The following is a 17,610-nucleotide window of genomic DNA, read 5'->3' as shown; positions in this document are numbered from 1 at the left end:
ATCAACTGTAAACCAAGGACTCTTTTCTTATGTTTACACTTTCTCTCACAGCAGATCATGACCTGATCATTACCCCGGGCTTTCCCAGAGGGCCTCGCTTCCTTGTTACTCAAGGTATTCTCTCCTGGAAAAATAATTTCTTGAAAATGTTTACAAATTTCAAGCTTTGAGATAAGCTACAGAGACAAAGCATGTGTGTGTGTGCGTATCATTCTCTCTTATTTGCTTGAGGTTTGATCAGCTTCCTCTCTGTTTGTGGCTGCACAAGAAACGCATACCTAGCAACTAAATCAGCAACTAAATCAGCGATGCCAGTCAGTAGGAAGCGTGCAGAGGGAGGTGTTGACAGGTTTTCCTTTGAAATGAGCAGCTCCTGTGTCTCAGCAGCTCCTCCCTTTCCCTCATCTCTTCTTTGAGAAGTGCAGAGTTCAAGAGGTGATGAGCAACACAAAGAAGGAATATGTTGAGTGACGCCTCCAACACTAATGTTTGATGCCTAAGCAAAGGATCATGGACAAGTATTGGGCTTTAAGGTGAGGTCACACACTGAGGAGAACAGCTCGCTGGCCTGAAAACACTGAGTCAGTGTTCAACCCTGATGTAGGCAGTCTAATTTTGTTTTGAGGAAACACATTTTAACGTTTATAGTTTAAATATAAACTGATGTTTTCTGTCTGTGCAGTAGATGGTGCTGTTGAGTGTCTAATTTCTTCATCCCTTGATCAGCTTTTACCAATATTAATATCAGTTAAATGCTTAACTAAATGAAAAGAAATTACAAGGTTGTATAAAATATAAATCAGCATTAACAGCAACATCATGTGAAAGACTCAAACCCTGATCCAAATATAAAATAATCTCACTCTCAAACATTAAAAACACAGGACTAGTCTGCTATCACTCACAAACTGATTGGTATTTTAATGCAACCATTATATAGAAATACTAGTAGGAATCTATAACCCTACAGACTGCAACTAAAAGTAAAGCTGCAACAAAACAGGGTTACATATTGAATTCTGGTCAGTTACAAAATACACACACACCATGTTCAGCCCGCACTTTGAGAAAGTTCACCTGCTATGATGAGAAGAGGAAGGCCTCATGCTCATTGCGGAAAGTGACATTGTGGATTTATTCTTATCTATAGTTTGCACAAAACCTTGTGTGTAAAACAGAGGGAAAAAAAAGAAAAAGACAACAGTTACACTTTTGTTAGTCCTGCAACTGCATCACCCGAGTCTCCATGTCAGGGAGTGGTGTCAGATGTCTGTCCCATCTCTATGTGCACGACAGCGGCTCAGTTTGGTGTCACTGATGGTAAACAACCAGCTAGCTGCTTCCTGTGGAAAAATATGAAGGGTGGACTTCTCACATCTCTTACCCGAAGAACCCAAATGTGAAAATATTTCACATTTCACATCGGTCAACACCCTGGGCAGGGTCATTACAACAGGGAGTTAAATGAGTTCATAAGATTTTAAAGTAACACTCATTTCCTGTTTCCACACTCAAATACAGACCTAAATGAACATAATTCATGTGACAATTCAACATGCTCTAATGTCCTACCTCGGGTGAGGCAGCCATTTTTCCTTCAGGTCTGCCCTTTTTGATCACGTTGTTTACATGGTTTGCAGGCAGACAAACCTGAGACCACTTCTGCTTCCTCCCAGACGAAACAGTTGCCTGCTTGTCTGGCCTAGAACATTTCTCCCCTCTGTTTGGGCAACAGCAACCGTCAGCGTGAAGTACATCTGCATCATCAGAGGTTCTCAGTCTTTTGTAAATCTCTCTACATTTAACACAATCCCATTATATGTTTCTCATCATGTAACACATCCATGAGGAAAAGGGGCTGAATGTGTGAACAATGCAGTATGGTCCCCAATCATGACGAGTTATGAATGCTCTACTGACTATGCAATATTTTACATGGTGCAAGACGCTTTTTACTGGTCACTGATGGAGGTCAGTAAAGGTCAGTAAAGGTCAGTAAAGGTCATAAAGTAACTGATGGTTGTTTTGATTTATGATTTATACACTATCATGCCCATCTCTCTCTCTCTGTCTGCCCAGGGATCTACCATACACACCGTGCTTGGCGGTGGTTGGGTGACTGTGTGATTGATCCACATCCAACATCAGGCCAACATCACCTGGACACTGCTGCAGGCAACTAAAGTGGAGGATCTTGACATTAGTTCTCATTAGATCAAAGAGCAAAAACGTAATCAATAATAACCATTGAAACCTTTTTCAGAGTCCTTAAGAAGCAATTCCACACTATACATTTATACACATTGCCATAACCATATAATTTAGGTCAACATATCATTTATTTTGGTATTTTATTTCATTTGTGGCACATGGCTTGTCTGTTGCACTACTCTATGAGAGAGTTAGATTTACTGGGTGCTAGTGCCTTGTTGCCTCCTGTATATATTCTGATTGTTTTGCACTAACCACAGGCAAGTGTAGGTGTTAACTCTACCTGAACAGACAATGCAGACATGAGACGTAGACCACATTTGAGTTTGGTTTTATTTCTTACGAAAACTGTGGTGAATGAACTGTAGATAACACTGGACATAAAATTATACTGAAGAGTAATGTGCTAAACACAAAACTCTATTTACTGTTAGAATATTAGTACAAGATATACAGATAAGATAAACTGAGTTCATTTTGACATACAAGACAAGAAGACATACAAAATATTGTCAGAACATCTAAATCATCTTTTCCCTGCATCCACAATGGAAATAAACGTTTAATCTTTCATCTCTATTCTTATGTTTATCTTTAGCAATCTTTGTGTTAAAGGCAGTTTTTATTGGATTATTAAATGAATCTAATTCTTTAAAAAAAAATCCCTTCAGTAAATAGAACAATTAGGCAAATAGTTGCAGATAGAATTGAAGCTCCCGGAAGGCAGAGGTCCCTGAATATAAACACAGACCGCCTGAGGTGAAATAATATGTGTAATCATATCTACTGCTATTACTTGATTCTTTTCTTAAATAATCCATCCAAGGTAGAAGCTGTGACTATTTAGACCCGGTGTGCACACCAGGAGAATTACAGTCCCTTGCTAATTTATTAGCTACACTTACACCATATAGTGCAACCCAGTTCAACACTTCAGCAAAATACAACCTCAATAAAAAAAACAAAAACAAATAGTGAAATCAATATAACAGCTCTCTGACAGTGTCAATAAAAACAAAAGACTATTATCTTTGTGAAGGTAGACTTTATGGCTGAGTTGTTGTATTGGACTCCATTAGATTTAACAGATATGCTTGATGTTATTGTTTCTGTGATATATTGGTCAGCCTTTTACTGTCAGTGCAGTGTTTCCACAATATGATTACATATTCATGGTTAACATTTATAGCACCCTCTGAATGCGGTGTTTCATTTTTATTAAGCAGCTCTGGGGTCAGGTGTCTGTTCTAAGCGTGTGTGTGTCCCCATGACCACACCCCGGCTGCCCTGAAAGAAAGTGTGCACTTCAGCATGTTCCATTGACCACAGCAGTACTGCAAGCCTTTGCACATCCACAGTTCCAGAACGCCTAATAGAACAACAGACAAGGACTGCGGCACAGCGGCCTCGCATCCCGGACCCTCCCCCATCCCCCAGCACCATCTCCCCTCCCCTTTCCCCTGACCCCCAAAATACTCCCATGTAGTTCAATGTGGAAGAGTCACGTGGCCTTTGGCCCACCAGCTCAAGTGCATTTGTTCTGTGCTGATTGTTTTAAAGGATTTTGCCTCCATCAACAGAAAAGTGGAGGGGATAACTTTTTGGAATTCAGCCTAGGGCTTCCTCTTTGACATTTGCTCACTCCTGGCTTGCACTCTCTCTCACTCTTTCCCTGAGGAGAGGCTGACACTTAAGAGGGTTAATATATCCTGAGGAATTCAGGTAAGATGACGTCGGGTCTATTGTTAATGGCTGATAGAAATAGGAAGTAAAAGTAACAACGTAGAAAGCGTACCATGGCATGCTAACCCATGAGTCTCAATATGTCTCACAGGTGGAGAAAGAGGGCCTTCACGATGTGACAGCTACAAGCTTTCAGGATTTTAGCTCAAATCATTTACATTCAATGTGAATATTTTGTAATGCATGTTTGATAGATTTTTTTTTGTCGTTTCTCACAATATCCGTTTTCAGTATTACACATAGGTTGTTTTTACTTAATGATACGTTTCTAAGGATTTCATGTCGATCTTGAGATATAAGAATGACCTGGTTCCATTCACAGATACAGATAAATCTATGGTATTCAGACCTTCCACCCAAGAGTGTGGATGAGTGGATGTGTGTTGTCTCTGATAGCTTAGAGCAAAACTGACACGACTGACACAGATGTCTGACGTGTTCTGCTTTGAATTGCTGATTTCTTCACATCACTTATCAAACTCAGAAGCCACCCAGGAAAACAGGATTGAAGCTGTCAATATGCGTTTATCTTCAAGGAGTCTGACTAATTTACCAAAGAAATTGTCCTATTCGTTTTCATTTAAGCTGATGTCACCGTCCTTGTCTGTTCAATATCTAATTCTAGGCTTCGTTTGCATCAGTCATCAGCGTGACTCACAGTATTGTGAGCTGTGTGTGAGCTGACCGCGGTGCTCTTGGGCAATTTTCTCATTTCAGTTTTGTATAGTTGGTGTAGGAAGTGTGCACATTTGTGGCTTGTGCAGTAGTGTGTATATAAAAAAAGCATGTTCAAACAAAGAGAGCTGAGGTTCCTATGAGCTGACTATATTGTGGTTGGTATAATTACTCCATGCCAGCTACTCTCATGACAAGTTCTTTGCTTTGTTATTACAGCTAACTGTGTAGTCAAGACAAATTGAAATGCAATCATAGATAGACTAGTTCCAACATCCCCATGTGTCTTCAGGCAAGAATGAGGAACTGCAAATGTTGCTGCTAGTAAAATAGAGAAGGCCAAGTATTCATATGACAAATATAGCTGATATGAGAGTTGATAACTTTGCACACTCACAGATAGTCTACAGGAATGGGTCGCTTATGCCTTTGAGTAAATGCAGTGGTATAAATTCAACGCTGTTTCCTTTAGGTCAAGTAATAGCTCGTGAAGATGGTATGTGCAGGAAACAATGGTGGTTCAAGCCCCCATCCTTGCTTAGTAAATCTAAATGAGAAATATAAGTGACTGTCTTCCCTTCATCAGATACTTAAATCTCAGTGCCCTAATGCCATCTTAAAGATAAGCCCCAACCTGTGGTTACCAACATCACTGACTACATTTGACAGCTTCTACATATGTCAGGCTTTTCCTGTCTTTGCATCTACACCTTCAAACCATTTCTGTTTCCTCAACCCTTTTCCTACTGAATGAACATTCAAACCTCTTGTTTGAAAAATTTTAACATCATTGCTACAAGTTCACCACTGAGTCTTCTTATTTTCTTTTTGCACAGTGCATAAAGCCTTAACCGCTGTCATAGTGTCACTCATGATGTACAGCTTCATGGGAGGGGGCCTCTTTTGTGCCATCGTGGGGAACATCTTGTTGGTGGTCTCCACAGCCACAGACTACTGGATGCAGTACCGTCTGTCTGGCAGCTTTGCCCATCAGGGCCTGTGGAGGTACTGCATGTCTGGCAAGTGCTACATGCAGACTGACAGCATTGGTAAGTGGGAAAATATCTTCTTGGACCCTTAAAAAATTTCCCATCGGATCTCCCTGATGCACAGCGAGAGTCCAGGTCTACACATTTGAATACAATAATAATTGTCCTTACAGTTGAGGAACAATAATAAGAATTTCTAGGTGACTCTTATAGCACGTGGCTGCCATACTAGCAGACTAGAGCAATAGTAACAATGGTGTAAAAAAATATACACATCTCTCATTTAAGAATAAGAGGCTACAGTCATACTAACAGCTATTTGAGTCTGTACTTAGGCACACTGATGCTTTGAGCTAAATGCTAATGTCAGCATGCTAACATGGTCACGGTAACAATGCTAACATGTTGATGCTAATGAATATATAGCCAAATGTTTACCATGTTCACCAACCTGGTTTAGCATGTTACCATACTAAAAGTTGCAAATAGCACAAACACAAAGGTAAAGAGCAGGACTATGTGGTATGCTATTTGTTTTGAAGGTATTTGCTCATAAACCAAAGAAATTGACAAATAAATATAAATAGATGAAAAGTCGTGAGATCACCTAAGAATTAGAATTCATGAAGGTCTGAAGCAAATTTCATGGCAATCCATCCAATAGATGTTGAGATGTTTCACTCAAAACCAAAAATGTCAACCTCATGGCACCACTAGAGAAAACAATAGTGGATAACCAAAGTCATTAGGATATGTCATTTGGAAACCATGAATTTCTGTAGAAACTTTTTTGGCCAGTGTATCTTATAGTTTCTGAGATATTTCAGTCTGGACTAAAAGGCTGGACTGACTAACTCACTGACTGACATTGGAATCAGCTGAGCCACACAAGCAGTGTGGCTAACAACAAAAATACTGTAATATAATGTACGTTATCATTGTGCTAACCTGTGTTATATTAACTTTCTGAACTTCCTCCTTGATTATTTCACACTGTGTAAGAATAGGCCAAAGTGTCATGACATTTAAAATGGAGGCGTACAGAATACACAGGATGTGCAATGCTGTCATACAGTCTGAATAAAAAATTCTCAAGCAGCTGAATTTATCAGCTTGTCTGGGTAGCTACTGAGTACAGTGGTGGCTACTTGTAGCACTGCATTAAACACATAACACCAATGTTTTACATGTAAAATATTATTGGTACAGTAACTGTTGTTGCTGCTACTGCTGCCAGATAAACTGTATTGGTTTGAAATTTAGAGAAGTTCCTTTGAAATCTAAAAATGTACAGTGTTAAGAGGAACAAAATGTTCATGTTTAAGGTGTTTAGATTCATTACCAGCAAGTTTTGAAATGGCACTGAGTGTGTTTTAGAATGAAAATGTTCATATCAGATGGAATGATTTATAATTTTCAAATATATCTTATGCATGTCTTTATAATATTTTTTCTTTCTCTTGCTTTACTCCTCCTCAGCCTACTGGAATGCCACTCGTGCTTTCATGATCCTCTCTGCCATGTCATGCTTTGCTGGCATCATTGCAGGAATCCTCTCCTTTGCCCACTTTTCAGCCTTTGAGAGGTTCAACCGCTCATTTGCTGCTGGGATCATGTTCTTTGTTTCAAGTGAGTCACAGTTACAGTAACCAAAAAAATAAAGAGGAAAAAAAAGTAATCGTAGTTTTGTTCTCATCATCACATTTGCATTGATTTGCATACCATGTAACTCTCTGACAAAGTTTCCAAAGCTTGCCATGGAAACTGTGTATACTAATCTTCAACTGAAATGACCTTTACCATCATGGATATTCATTTTAATATGTGCCACTCTTTGTCCACATGCCAGCTCTCTTTGTCCTGCTTGCAATGGCCATTTACACTGGAGTGACAGTGAACTTCCTGGGGAAGCGTTTTGGTGACTGGCGCTTTTCTTGGTCCTACATACTAGGCTGGGTTGCACTGCTCATGACCTTCTTTGCAGGTTTGTTTATAGTGCAAAACAGTTCCATGAAATGATTGTATCTTTCTGATTGTAGACAGAACTTTTTCTTCTTACAACACCTCTGTCTGTTCATGGGCAACAAATGATGAAAGCACAAATATGCTGATGTCACACAGCGTCATTTTCCTGAAATTTTATTAACAATAATTCTTGTAAATAAGTTGCTATAGTTTGTAATGAATTAGTGCACTCTCAGTTACGCACTCGTGAAAATGTCATCTATATATTTTCAAACTCACACATCAATAAGCTTTAGATACAACAGAAAACTCACAAAGCTCTTGCCACTGAAACCCCATACCACTTTATAACTGATTTATGTTTTGTTTTGCAGGTATATTCTACATGTGTGCCTACAGAATGCATGAGTGCAGAAGAGTGGCTGGCCCACGTTAAAAAAAAACAAAACAGAAATGCTGTGTCCAGGGTGCAAAGGATCACAGGTCCCATTCAAAAATAGAGAACTTACTGTAAAATAATAAAATTTGGAATTTTGCATATGCATAAAACATGCTCTGCTTTGGTTTTGTCATAAAGCAGTCTACATTGTTCGGGGTGGAAAGCAGAACAGTCTCAGACATTGCTTTATAAAAACAATACATAAATAACTGTTAAATACGGCCACAGGTCAAGTTACAACAACTGTTAAAGAAATCTGTATAGTATTACACATTAAGGCATAATGTCAGCAATATAAAAAAAATAATAACAATGAAGCTGGATATGTAAATATAGCACAGAAAGTGTATCTTGCTCTTAGCCAGAACTTGTGGCCTGCATCTGTAATCCTGAAACATGCTTCCTGAAAATAGACTTTTCACTAGTGCAGCGGAAGGTGGAGGAGGCGAAGTAGAAGATGATGGGATCAATACAGGTGTTGAAGGTGCTAAGCAACAAGGTGTAGTACCTCCATTTTGGGCTATCACCCTGGAAGTAACCGACTAAATGAGAGACATTGTATGGCATCACACAAATGAGAAACACGGCTAGAGTCCCTAAGGCCATGCCAGTGGCCTTCTGCTTCTGCATTATGGGTATCCTTGGGCGGCTGTACAGGATCAATATGCAGCGCAAGTAGCAGTAAATACAAACTAGAAGAGGTATAAGGCAGAGCACAAAGAAAAACTCCAAACGTACTGGGAGGAGGATGTCAAGCTGCTTCTTGGTGAAGTTCTCATAGCAGAAACTGGAGTTTTTGCTGGATAGGGATGGGTGGTGCTGGGTGATGAAAGTGATGCTGCAGTGTGCTGCTGATATTAGCCAAATAACAGCACTGACCACTATTGCATACACAGGTTTGTGCAGCTGATGATAGGTGATGGGGTAAGATATGGCAATGTAGCGAACCACACTGACCGCCATCAGCAACAAGGAGCTGGTGTAGATTGTGGAGAAGAAGGTGAAGGAGGTGATTGAGCACAGGAAGTTGGGCAGATTCCACTTCATGTCGGACGCTGCCTCATACATCTTGAGAGGAAGGATGATCAAGAAGAGAAGATCAGAGACAGTCAGATTAAGAAGCAGGATGTCTGTTGGAAGTGGCTTGGAGCGGATTTTGATACTGAAGGCGTAGAGAGCGAGGAGGTTGGTTGGCAGGCCTATCAGGAAGGAAACGATGTAAACCGAGAGAATGACTTCACTCTTCACCATTTGCTCCATATTGCTACCCTAAACAAAAGAGAAGTGAACAAACACCAACACTAACTGTTAGAAATGACAGACTTGATAAATCAGTGATGTATGTATGCATGATGTAGTCCAAATAAAAAAACATGTAGCTTGTTTCTAATAATGAACAGAGATTATGAAGAAATATAAATTATGTTTGGACAACTACATCATCATAAAGTCAGCCTCAACATTAAAACATAATCCGATCTGCCATCAATCGCAGAGTAAATGAGAGGTATTTAATAACTGCTAATGCTGTAGGTAATACTCTATCACCAGACAACATATAAGTTATTAATTTTGGTGCAGTTATATGTTTATTTACAAAAGGTTGCTGTATGTAAATATACTACAAATATATCAAATCAACTCAATATCTTTAAATATACCTTTTTATTTCTATAAGAATGGATAATGTTGGTTAGGAAAATGGCTTTTCATGATTCTGATCACAGACCAGTTCCAAAAAAAATCAGCCATTGTCAGCTCCAAACAGCAGATGTGGAATATCAAGAGCACAAAGTTAGGATTAATAACGTAATCATATTCACTTACCTAGCAGGAGTGGTTTTCAAAAATGTCACAGCTTTTAAAAATGCAATTAGAGCTCAGCTGTGTCTCCGCCTTTCATCAAAGACAACCAGTTTATAACTTGTGAGTTCAAAGATAAGCTGATAAACAATGTTATAAGCCGGAAACAGAGAGTCATACACAGTTCAGTGTCACACACTCCCCTGTACCTATTCTATACTGAGCAACAAGCTGACACCAGTTGGTTAATATTAACTAAAATGCAAAACTGCAGCTCATGTTGACGTGTATGTTGGATGTGTTAATAAAGGACCTCCTCCTGACTATATCAACTCTGAACCTTAGATTATTAGGTTTGGATTCCAGTGAGCCACGAGCCAGCATTTGTTCAAGATTACACCTACACCACAAGATCAGAGAATAAGTCATAATTTCAGATAAACAGAAAATATTTCCAAATAGACAATCAATTTAGGGTTGTTTTCTGAGTTCAATTCCAGCTTGGCATCATTACTATAAAATAATTTGTGTTTCAGCAATAGAGTGGAGGATAGCTACATAGCCTTAGCGTAGTAGATTTGTTTTCTGCTGCTTAGGAACAATTTGACTATTCAGTTTCCTTCCTTTCAGCATATTTACATTATCATGGTTTATCACTGCAACAGGAAATAAATAAAGCCTCCCTTTGTATTCTACTTAAAATGGTCACAGGCACTTCTGTGTATGTAATTCAAAGTCTTTTGCAGAACTCGAGTCACTATGAATGATATGTTTAAGTCTGAATATTTATCTATCTAACTAGCCATGCTCAAGTCAACAATGAATTTGTTTTAAGCAATGCACATAAATGGGAGCTACTGAAAGGAGCCTACTGTGTGAGAGCAGCAGCAGATGTCCTCTGATCAGCAGTTTAGATATACATCCATATCACAATCCATTCCCTGTGGGAAGTCAAAAGTATAATTTTAATATCTCTAAATGTTTGAGCAATAAACACAATAGCAGAAAAAATACTGATGTGAGACTTTAAAAGGATGCTCATGGTGGAGAGACTGAACAATCCATATTCATATAATCCAGCTATAAATCAAATTTGATTTTGTGAATTTAGTTCTATGTGTCACAGTCTCTGTGAGCTCCCAATCTCATCCATGTATAGTATTTTCATGTGATTTATGATTAAAATAAATGATGGTTTACAGAAGGCAAGTGAAACTTTTTTTTTTTTTTTTGCCAGGATAATTTTCTAAATTACTTTTTTTTCATCTGTATAAATGACCCTCAAGAGGCAAGCAATTTTGTTTTCTGGGAAGAAATATAAATATATATATATTTATTATTTTTATTTATTTACTTATTTTTCACTTTTTCACAGATGAAAATGATCCTGGCCAAAAAAAAAATTACTTGCCTTCCAGGACTTCCATAATGATCTGTTGTGAACCTTTGAACATTTTTTTCATCAGTCACATTCACTGCACCTTTGCGAGTGGCTGTATTCCACCTTGTCTTTGGAGGGCTGTTTCATTATTCTCGTGCTGTTGAGCTCTGGTTGGTCTACGCATTTCTTCCACAAAATCATTGTCATAAACACTGGAAAGTCTGTCCACCTCAGGGTTCCTCTCTGATCCACATGGACTTGATTGTATGTCTTCATCTTGCCATCTAATAGGAAGAGAGAGAAGGAGGCTATTCACACTTTTCTTCAGTTTCCTCACTAGATACTCAATACCATATTAACACATAAAGCCAAGTATGTCACGGTTCTGGCAGTGAGTTAGTTTTTCCTCCGTTTCCTTGTGTCTCCTCTTCCACCGTTTCTCTGTGATGTGGGTGTGCATGTGTCATGGGCGTGGTTTACCGCTCCTGGCTCCTGGTATCTCTACACACCTGACTGCAACCAACTCATCTCCGACAGTTAAAGGACTGCCAGATTGTTAAGTCTGCTTCCGTGGTAGAGAATCACTTGGTCACTCAAGTAATTTCCTCTTTTCTGCCTTGTGCTCCAAACTAAACTGGTCCCCTTCCTCAAACAGCCAGTGTGCCACCACCCTCACCTTTGTCCACCCTTCAACCCCCTCCTACAACTTTTCTTAATAAACCAACCTCAACCTGTAGCCTGTTTCTGCATCTGGGTCCAAAAATAAGCTGTCACAAAGTATTTGTGCTGAGATTGACAATGAAATTGTTCTCTTTACCTTTGAAGACTGTTGTGTCTTTTTTCTTGTCGGACAGTGTCCAAAGAATTTTGTGGCCTTAAAAAAGATGCAAGATTGCAAAACTGAGTACTAAATTCAGCAAAATTTGAATAAAAATCACACAAAAATTACAACACAACCATAATCTATGAGAAGGAGAAAAGTCTACCAACCTGTTTCTGCGATATTTTCTGTAAATGAACACAAATGCAAATCCAAACAGCAAAATAATTCCAAGGATCGTCAAAGTTGGCAATGAAATGGACGAAGAGGCTGTAAAAGGGAATTAACTTGATTAGTATGATACAAATACATACACAGACACAGACACACACACACACACACACACAAAACGAGCTGTTATTCGCCCTGAGTAACTTACACGACAAGTTGCCTATATACAGCTCTTTGGTGTCCTTGCCTAGTGAGTTCCAGGCTGTGCAAGATACAATAGTCTGGACTTTAGCTGGGCCACTAATTTCCTCAGAGACTACATTTGTATCATTTGTGGAGACCAAGCTGAAGGAGGATGGAAGACTGTTATTTCCATCAATGGTCCAGTTTATAAAGGCATTTGGGGATGCCTTAGCTCGGCAAACACATCGCAGAACTTCCCCGGTCAGGTGGCAGGAGGACTCAGGCAGGATTACTGGGACATCTAGCAAGATGGAATAAAAGATATTGTCGTTTAACAAGTGATCAAACCATTTTAGATTTCCTAAATTTCAAATGTCAACGATACATTCAGCTTAAAAACATGGCATTTTTCTACCTAAAAACTTGATATTATTAATAAACCTATAAATAACCTTATGAACAATGATGGCTTCACATTAATTTTGGCATTTTGGTGGCCTAGTGGTTTAAGATGTGTACCAAAACATCCCTGAATTTAACACTGCTGGGGACCTTTACTGTAGGTCTAACACTTTCTGTCTCTCCATGTTTCCTGTCTGCGACTGTGTACATACAATAAAGGCAAAAGTGACTATAAAATAATGTTTAAAAATTGTATAATTGCATTAAATACTTATGTATCCCAACTTATTGCATACAAACAGTTCTCTATCCACTCCAGCAACATTATCTTGAGAGATAATGAACCTACTTCAGTGTTATTAGAACAAATCATCTCAGAGAACCTGATCCCTAACAGGCTGGTAACAGTTGTATTCCTTGCAAGATAGGTTTTGTCCAAACAGTCTTCTGTAGTGGAAGGGGGGCTATAGCTGCCATAGATAAAGTTTGTTTACTTGGCTTGCAAGTAAAAATCATATGTTTGTGGCAGCAGGCGAGGTAAAAATATTATACATTTCTTGTATAATAAACTTGAACTGCATGGTTCCCATTATTTATACTCTGTCTTTACCCTATGTCTGTTTTACTAATTATGATTAAAGTAACTAAACCTCCCACGATTATATTTACAAAATAACATTTGATTTGTGTGGTATTACCTTTATTTTGAATCATCTCCTCTCATATAGGTCTACTTGAATGCATTTCTGCTGAGAATAGAGAATATTCTCTCCTGATTTTTTTTTTTTTTTTTTGTCTGACTTTGTCCCACCATAACCCAAACTGAGTAAGATTAAGGTAAGGTTTTCTTATCACAGTTTAAACGACTAGGTGGCTGAATGAAGGTAGCTATCCAAAGTGAGAGAAAAAAAAAACGACATCGGACGTGTTTAAATCACTTCCTGTTACCCGCAGTCTACACCTGCCAAGCGCAAAGTAAAATCAACGAAATCAAGAAACACCATTGCTAACGCATGGACCGTTGGTTAGCTCCCTCCGCCATTTTTTACTCGTTAACGGTACATTGGGACCCTAATCCAATAAAAGTGAATTTACAGCGTTACTCTATCGGTTTAAAAAGTGAAAGGCATTTGTGAAGCTAAGGCCAGGTACAAGGGCGACGACGTTTTCCCGTGTCTTCAGTTATGCTAGCAGCTAGCTAAATACTACTCAGCGTCGCCACGGCAACGCCAGACCTACGCAGATTCACAAAAGACCTGAGGGACGTTAACGTTTTTCTGGGACGATTTAACACAGACCCTCCGCACCCGCAGTTTTGTTATCGGTAAGTAAAGTTTATTTTTGTAACACTGACGTTATTTTAACTCAAAACTGTGTACATCGCCTGCCTTATGTTTCGCAAACTGAAAATTGCCCGTGGTTTGTTATACTCAGTGGTGGGAAAAGGATTTAAGATCCTTTATTTAAGTAAAAGTACTATTAGGCTACAATCATGTAAAAATGCTCAATTGCAGGTAAAAGTGCTATTAAAAGAACATAAGTATTATCAGATAAATCTACTTTGGATATCAAATGTAAAGGGACCAAGAGCTTGAGATTATTACATGACATTATTAGATGGTTAAATGCATCCCTGAGCGAGCAATATTTAAGTTACTACTGCTACTATGAGTTTGTACTCGGTAGCTTAGTCCAGCTTTTTTTAGGGTGTGCTAAGTCCAACAAAGTTTGGAACAACTGGTTTAATCTTTAACAATGAATTGTTTTTAGTAATGTGTTTCATACATTTTTTTATATAAAGTCTGAAAATCTGAAAAATCTGAATAGTAACTAGTAATTATAGTTTTAAAGTAATTTTTTCACTCTGAAATGTAGTGGAATATAAAGTAGAATAAAAATGAAAGCACTCAAGTAAAGCACAACAAGTGCCTCAAAACTGTAGTACAGTACTTGAGTAAATACTGTCCACTTTACTGTCCACCATTGGATACACACAGGCAATGGGGTCTCATGTCTGTTGTGTATCAGCCGCTACCAGATTTTTTTTTTTCTGTCTTGTTTAGTGTCAGTGCCCTTGATTGCTTAGCTGCTGGGTTATTCCTGTCTCTTAATCTTAAACAATCTTCCTCATCAAATGGTTTGTCATGGAACTGTAGATAATTCATTTATGGTTTGTTTGAGGGGTTTAAGAGCTTCTCCTCTGTTGACTTAAAAGATTCCTGACCTTCGAAAAAGTGGTTGACTAAACCTTCTTGCAATGTGGCCTTTTAAGTAGCTGTCCTTGAACTTTTGATCATATTAAAAGGTCTTCCTCAGCAGATGGAATTTTGCATGACAACCACTGAGGAAGGTTGTGTGATTCGACCAAAAGCTTCAGGACAGCAACAACAATGGCATTGTGTTGAGCTTGTTTGGACAATTACTGTTTCCAGGGTCAAGAGTAAAGTGTCAGTCTCAACTATGATCTATAACTATGCTTTTCTTGTGTGGTTCTGGTACAGAAATCAATCAAATCAGCACTGACATATGTGATTGCATAGATGAAGATCTCTTCTGGTCTCTTTTATAACCAAACTGTGTGAACTTTACTACTCCTTAACGTAGTGACAGCAGTATTTCGGTGCAGTGTGTCTTTAGCCTTCGTCTTTGGTGGCTGACATGAGATGGTAACGTTTCAGTGATATTACAATTTTTCTGTCCCAGCTGCTAGTGTTATGCATGTTATCATCTGCATTTGGCTACCAACTGGACCACAACCACCAAATGGTAACAAATAGTTTTTATACTGAGAGTATTTTTTAAAAAACAGGGCCTGGTTGTGATCAGCAGCCTGCAAATGGTTACACTGAGCAAGTCCCCTGGTGTGAATGTGTAGCAGTGTATTCCAGATTAAATTAGGAGTTCATGAGGTACAGTGGAGGAAAATGTAATGTAAGATTTTTTTACATTGAACATTCAGATCCAACCAGTCAGACTGCCCCATTCCAATGTCATTGTGAGCAATACAGGAGACAGAAGTATCTTGTGTAATGTTGCTGAAGAACATTTTTCTCTGAGTTGAATTCATGTCGTTGATCTGACCCATCTGTCTTTTAAGCCATGAGTACATGTATGGTTGTGGGTTACAATCAGCAGTACACTCCATGATATTACTGCCACCCTCTATCACCGTTTCCTTTTCCAGTGTCAGGGTCACAGTCACAGGTTTATCTATGGATATAGAAAATCATAACATATAATTAACATAGTAAGACAATTCACTGATAACATACCTGACAATTACATGTACTTCTATCATTTACTTTCAGTATTTAGAACAGGTAACACTGTAACACTTACATAAAATGCTGAGTGTTATTTGTTCACTTTCTGTGGTGAAGGTTGTGAACTGTGCAGAACATGTCATTATGCTGTTATGCATTTCATATGTTGCCCATCCATGCAGCATCTCTGTGTACAGCCATTGCCCTTGGACCTTCTGGCTAAAAGTTTCATTTCTGGAAAAGCCCTCTTTAATGGCTACATTCCAATGAAGAGGTGGAGGCTTGAAAGGGCAGGAGTGTCTTATGCTACAGTTAGCCTGGAAAAACTCCCCATCCACTATTTGCTTCTGAATGGAGATAATGGGAGCGTGTCTCTCTGGAAGTCAAAAGAAAGTGATCATAGAAAAATTGCAGGATCAGCTTTTCATTTCAAAATTAACTGTGTATAAATGAGACCTAGAATACGAAAATCTATACCATTCAGTAAATATGGTGCGTCTGAATTTGATTTTAAGCTGGATTTTCCATTTAGATTTCTTAGATATCAGATTGGGTAAGGTGCAGATTGAGTGAGCAGTGTGTAGGAGCTTTACTTTTGTAGGGTTCAGATGTAGCAAGGAAGGAACTGTATAATGTGTAATAATAATGTTTTTTATGTGTTAGTTTGTTTTAGTATTGTGGGTGTAATTCAGTTTTTTTTTCTTCTATGGTTTATATTTGCTTGGTAGAATATTAAATACACAATCAAGCCACTGAATAAATGCTCCACTTGGATAGTCAGATCTAACCTTCAAAGTGATTTTTTGAATTTTTAATTTCACATGCAAGCTTGGGTTTCCTAAATTAAATTACATTTAAATTTACAAATATTTACTTACCAACAAAGATAGTTACTGTTTGATCATAGAATCTTTGCTTTATTAAGGCTGAGTAGATCCACACGTAAACTTGCAGGTTGTCGTCATCTCCCCTCACATTATTAATCATCAGGGTGCAGTTTCCATCTGCAGCATTTCCTTGTACTGAGGTGCGTCCTCTGAACTGTTCTTCAATTTTATCTGGGTGAAGTTTGTCATACACCACAGGATAGTGGATTTTATGGTACTGGTACCAGGTGACCTGAGCATGAGGTTGTGTCTGACATGGCACCACAACACAGCTCCCCTCCACTGCAGTAATTTCTGTGGGTACATTGATGATCCAGCTTTTCACCTGCTGTAGAGGTGAGATGCCTTTGTGGGGTGAGAAGAGGAGGAGGGAAGGGTGTATTATAGAACAGGACCAGGGTTAGCTGTGGTTGTTGAGTTTTCTGGTGTTATTTTTGGTGATGAGTGAGAAAGTAAGCTATGTGACACAGCTGGAAACTCAGATGCATAGATAAATGTGACTTTGAAAGCCACTGGACCACAAAGAACAGTTTCCAGCAGTAGTTAGAGCTATTCACCTTACTAAAGAAAAATCTATTATTTCTCAGAGAGAATTTTGTTATATACATATTGTTGTGACATAATATCAAAGATTATCAGTTTTCTTCAAGAATATATTACAATATATATCAACCTTTT

At 38.6% G+C, this 17,610-nt stretch overlaps 2 protein-coding genes across 3 annotated transcripts; one reads left to right on the top strand and one right to left on the bottom strand.

Moving 5' to 3' along the window:
- The first annotated feature begins 5,481 nt into the window (after positions 1 to 5,481).
- Positions 5,482 to 8,019, top strand: lim2.5 (lens intrinsic membrane protein 2.5). The gene is made up of 4 exons (XM_056381849.1): positions 5,482 to 5,678; positions 7,098 to 7,247; positions 7,468 to 7,602; positions 7,958 to 8,019. Exons 1-4 carry the CDS (start codon positions 5,501 to 5,503, stop codon positions 8,017 to 8,019), a joined length of 525 nt encoding a protein of 174 aa, XP_056237824.1. The 5' UTR covers positions 5,482 to 5,500.
- On the bottom strand, positions 7,747 to 10,771 carry LOC130172885 (free fatty acid receptor 2-like). 2 transcript variants are annotated; one of them, XM_056381845.1, is made up of 2 exons: positions 10,698 to 10,771; positions 7,747 to 9,291 (listed from the first exon to the last, which is right to left on the bottom strand). In XM_056381845.1, exon 2 carries the CDS (start codon positions 9,280 to 9,282, stop codon positions 8,380 to 8,382), a length of 903 nt encoding a protein of 300 aa, XP_056237820.1. In that variant the 5' UTR covers positions 9,283 to 9,291; positions 10,698 to 10,771; the 3' UTR covers positions 7,747 to 8,379. The 2 variants fall into 2 exon arrangements, with proteins under 2 accessions (XP_056237820.1, XP_056237821.1); XM_056381846.1 differs by lacking the exon at positions 10,698 to 10,771 and adding an exon at positions 9,850 to 10,317.
- Positions 10,772 to 17,610: the final 6,839 nt, after the last annotated feature.

The sequence above is a fragment of the Seriola aureovittata genome, chromosome 7 (genome assembly GCF_021018895.1).
Source record: "Seriola aureovittata isolate HTS-2021-v1 ecotype China chromosome 7, ASM2101889v1, whole genome shotgun sequence".
In the NCBI taxonomy this organism is placed as follows: Eukaryota; Metazoa; Chordata; class Actinopteri; order Carangiformes; family Carangidae; genus Seriola; species Seriola aureovittata.
This window is presented reverse-complemented; position numbering and strand designations above follow the sequence as displayed.

Bases quoted from the DNA above. Each gene is read 5' to 3' on its own strand.
- lim2.5 (XM_056381849.1), top strand. From the start codon at position 5,501: ATGATGTACAGCTTCATGGGAGGGGGCCTCTTTTGTGCCATCGTGGGG. The intron at 7,248-7,467 runs GTGAGTCACAGT...TCCACATGCCAG, and splicing joins GATCATGTTCTTTGTTTCAA to CTCTCTTTGTCCTGCTTGCA. The intron at 7,603-7,957 runs GTTTGTTTATAG...TTTGTTTTGCAG, and splicing joins GCTCATGACCTTCTTTGCAG to GTATATTCTACATGTGTGCC.
- LOC130172885 (XM_056381845.1), bottom strand. From the start codon at position 9,282: ATGGAGCAAATGGTGAAGAGTGAAGTCATTCTCTCGGTTTACATCGTT.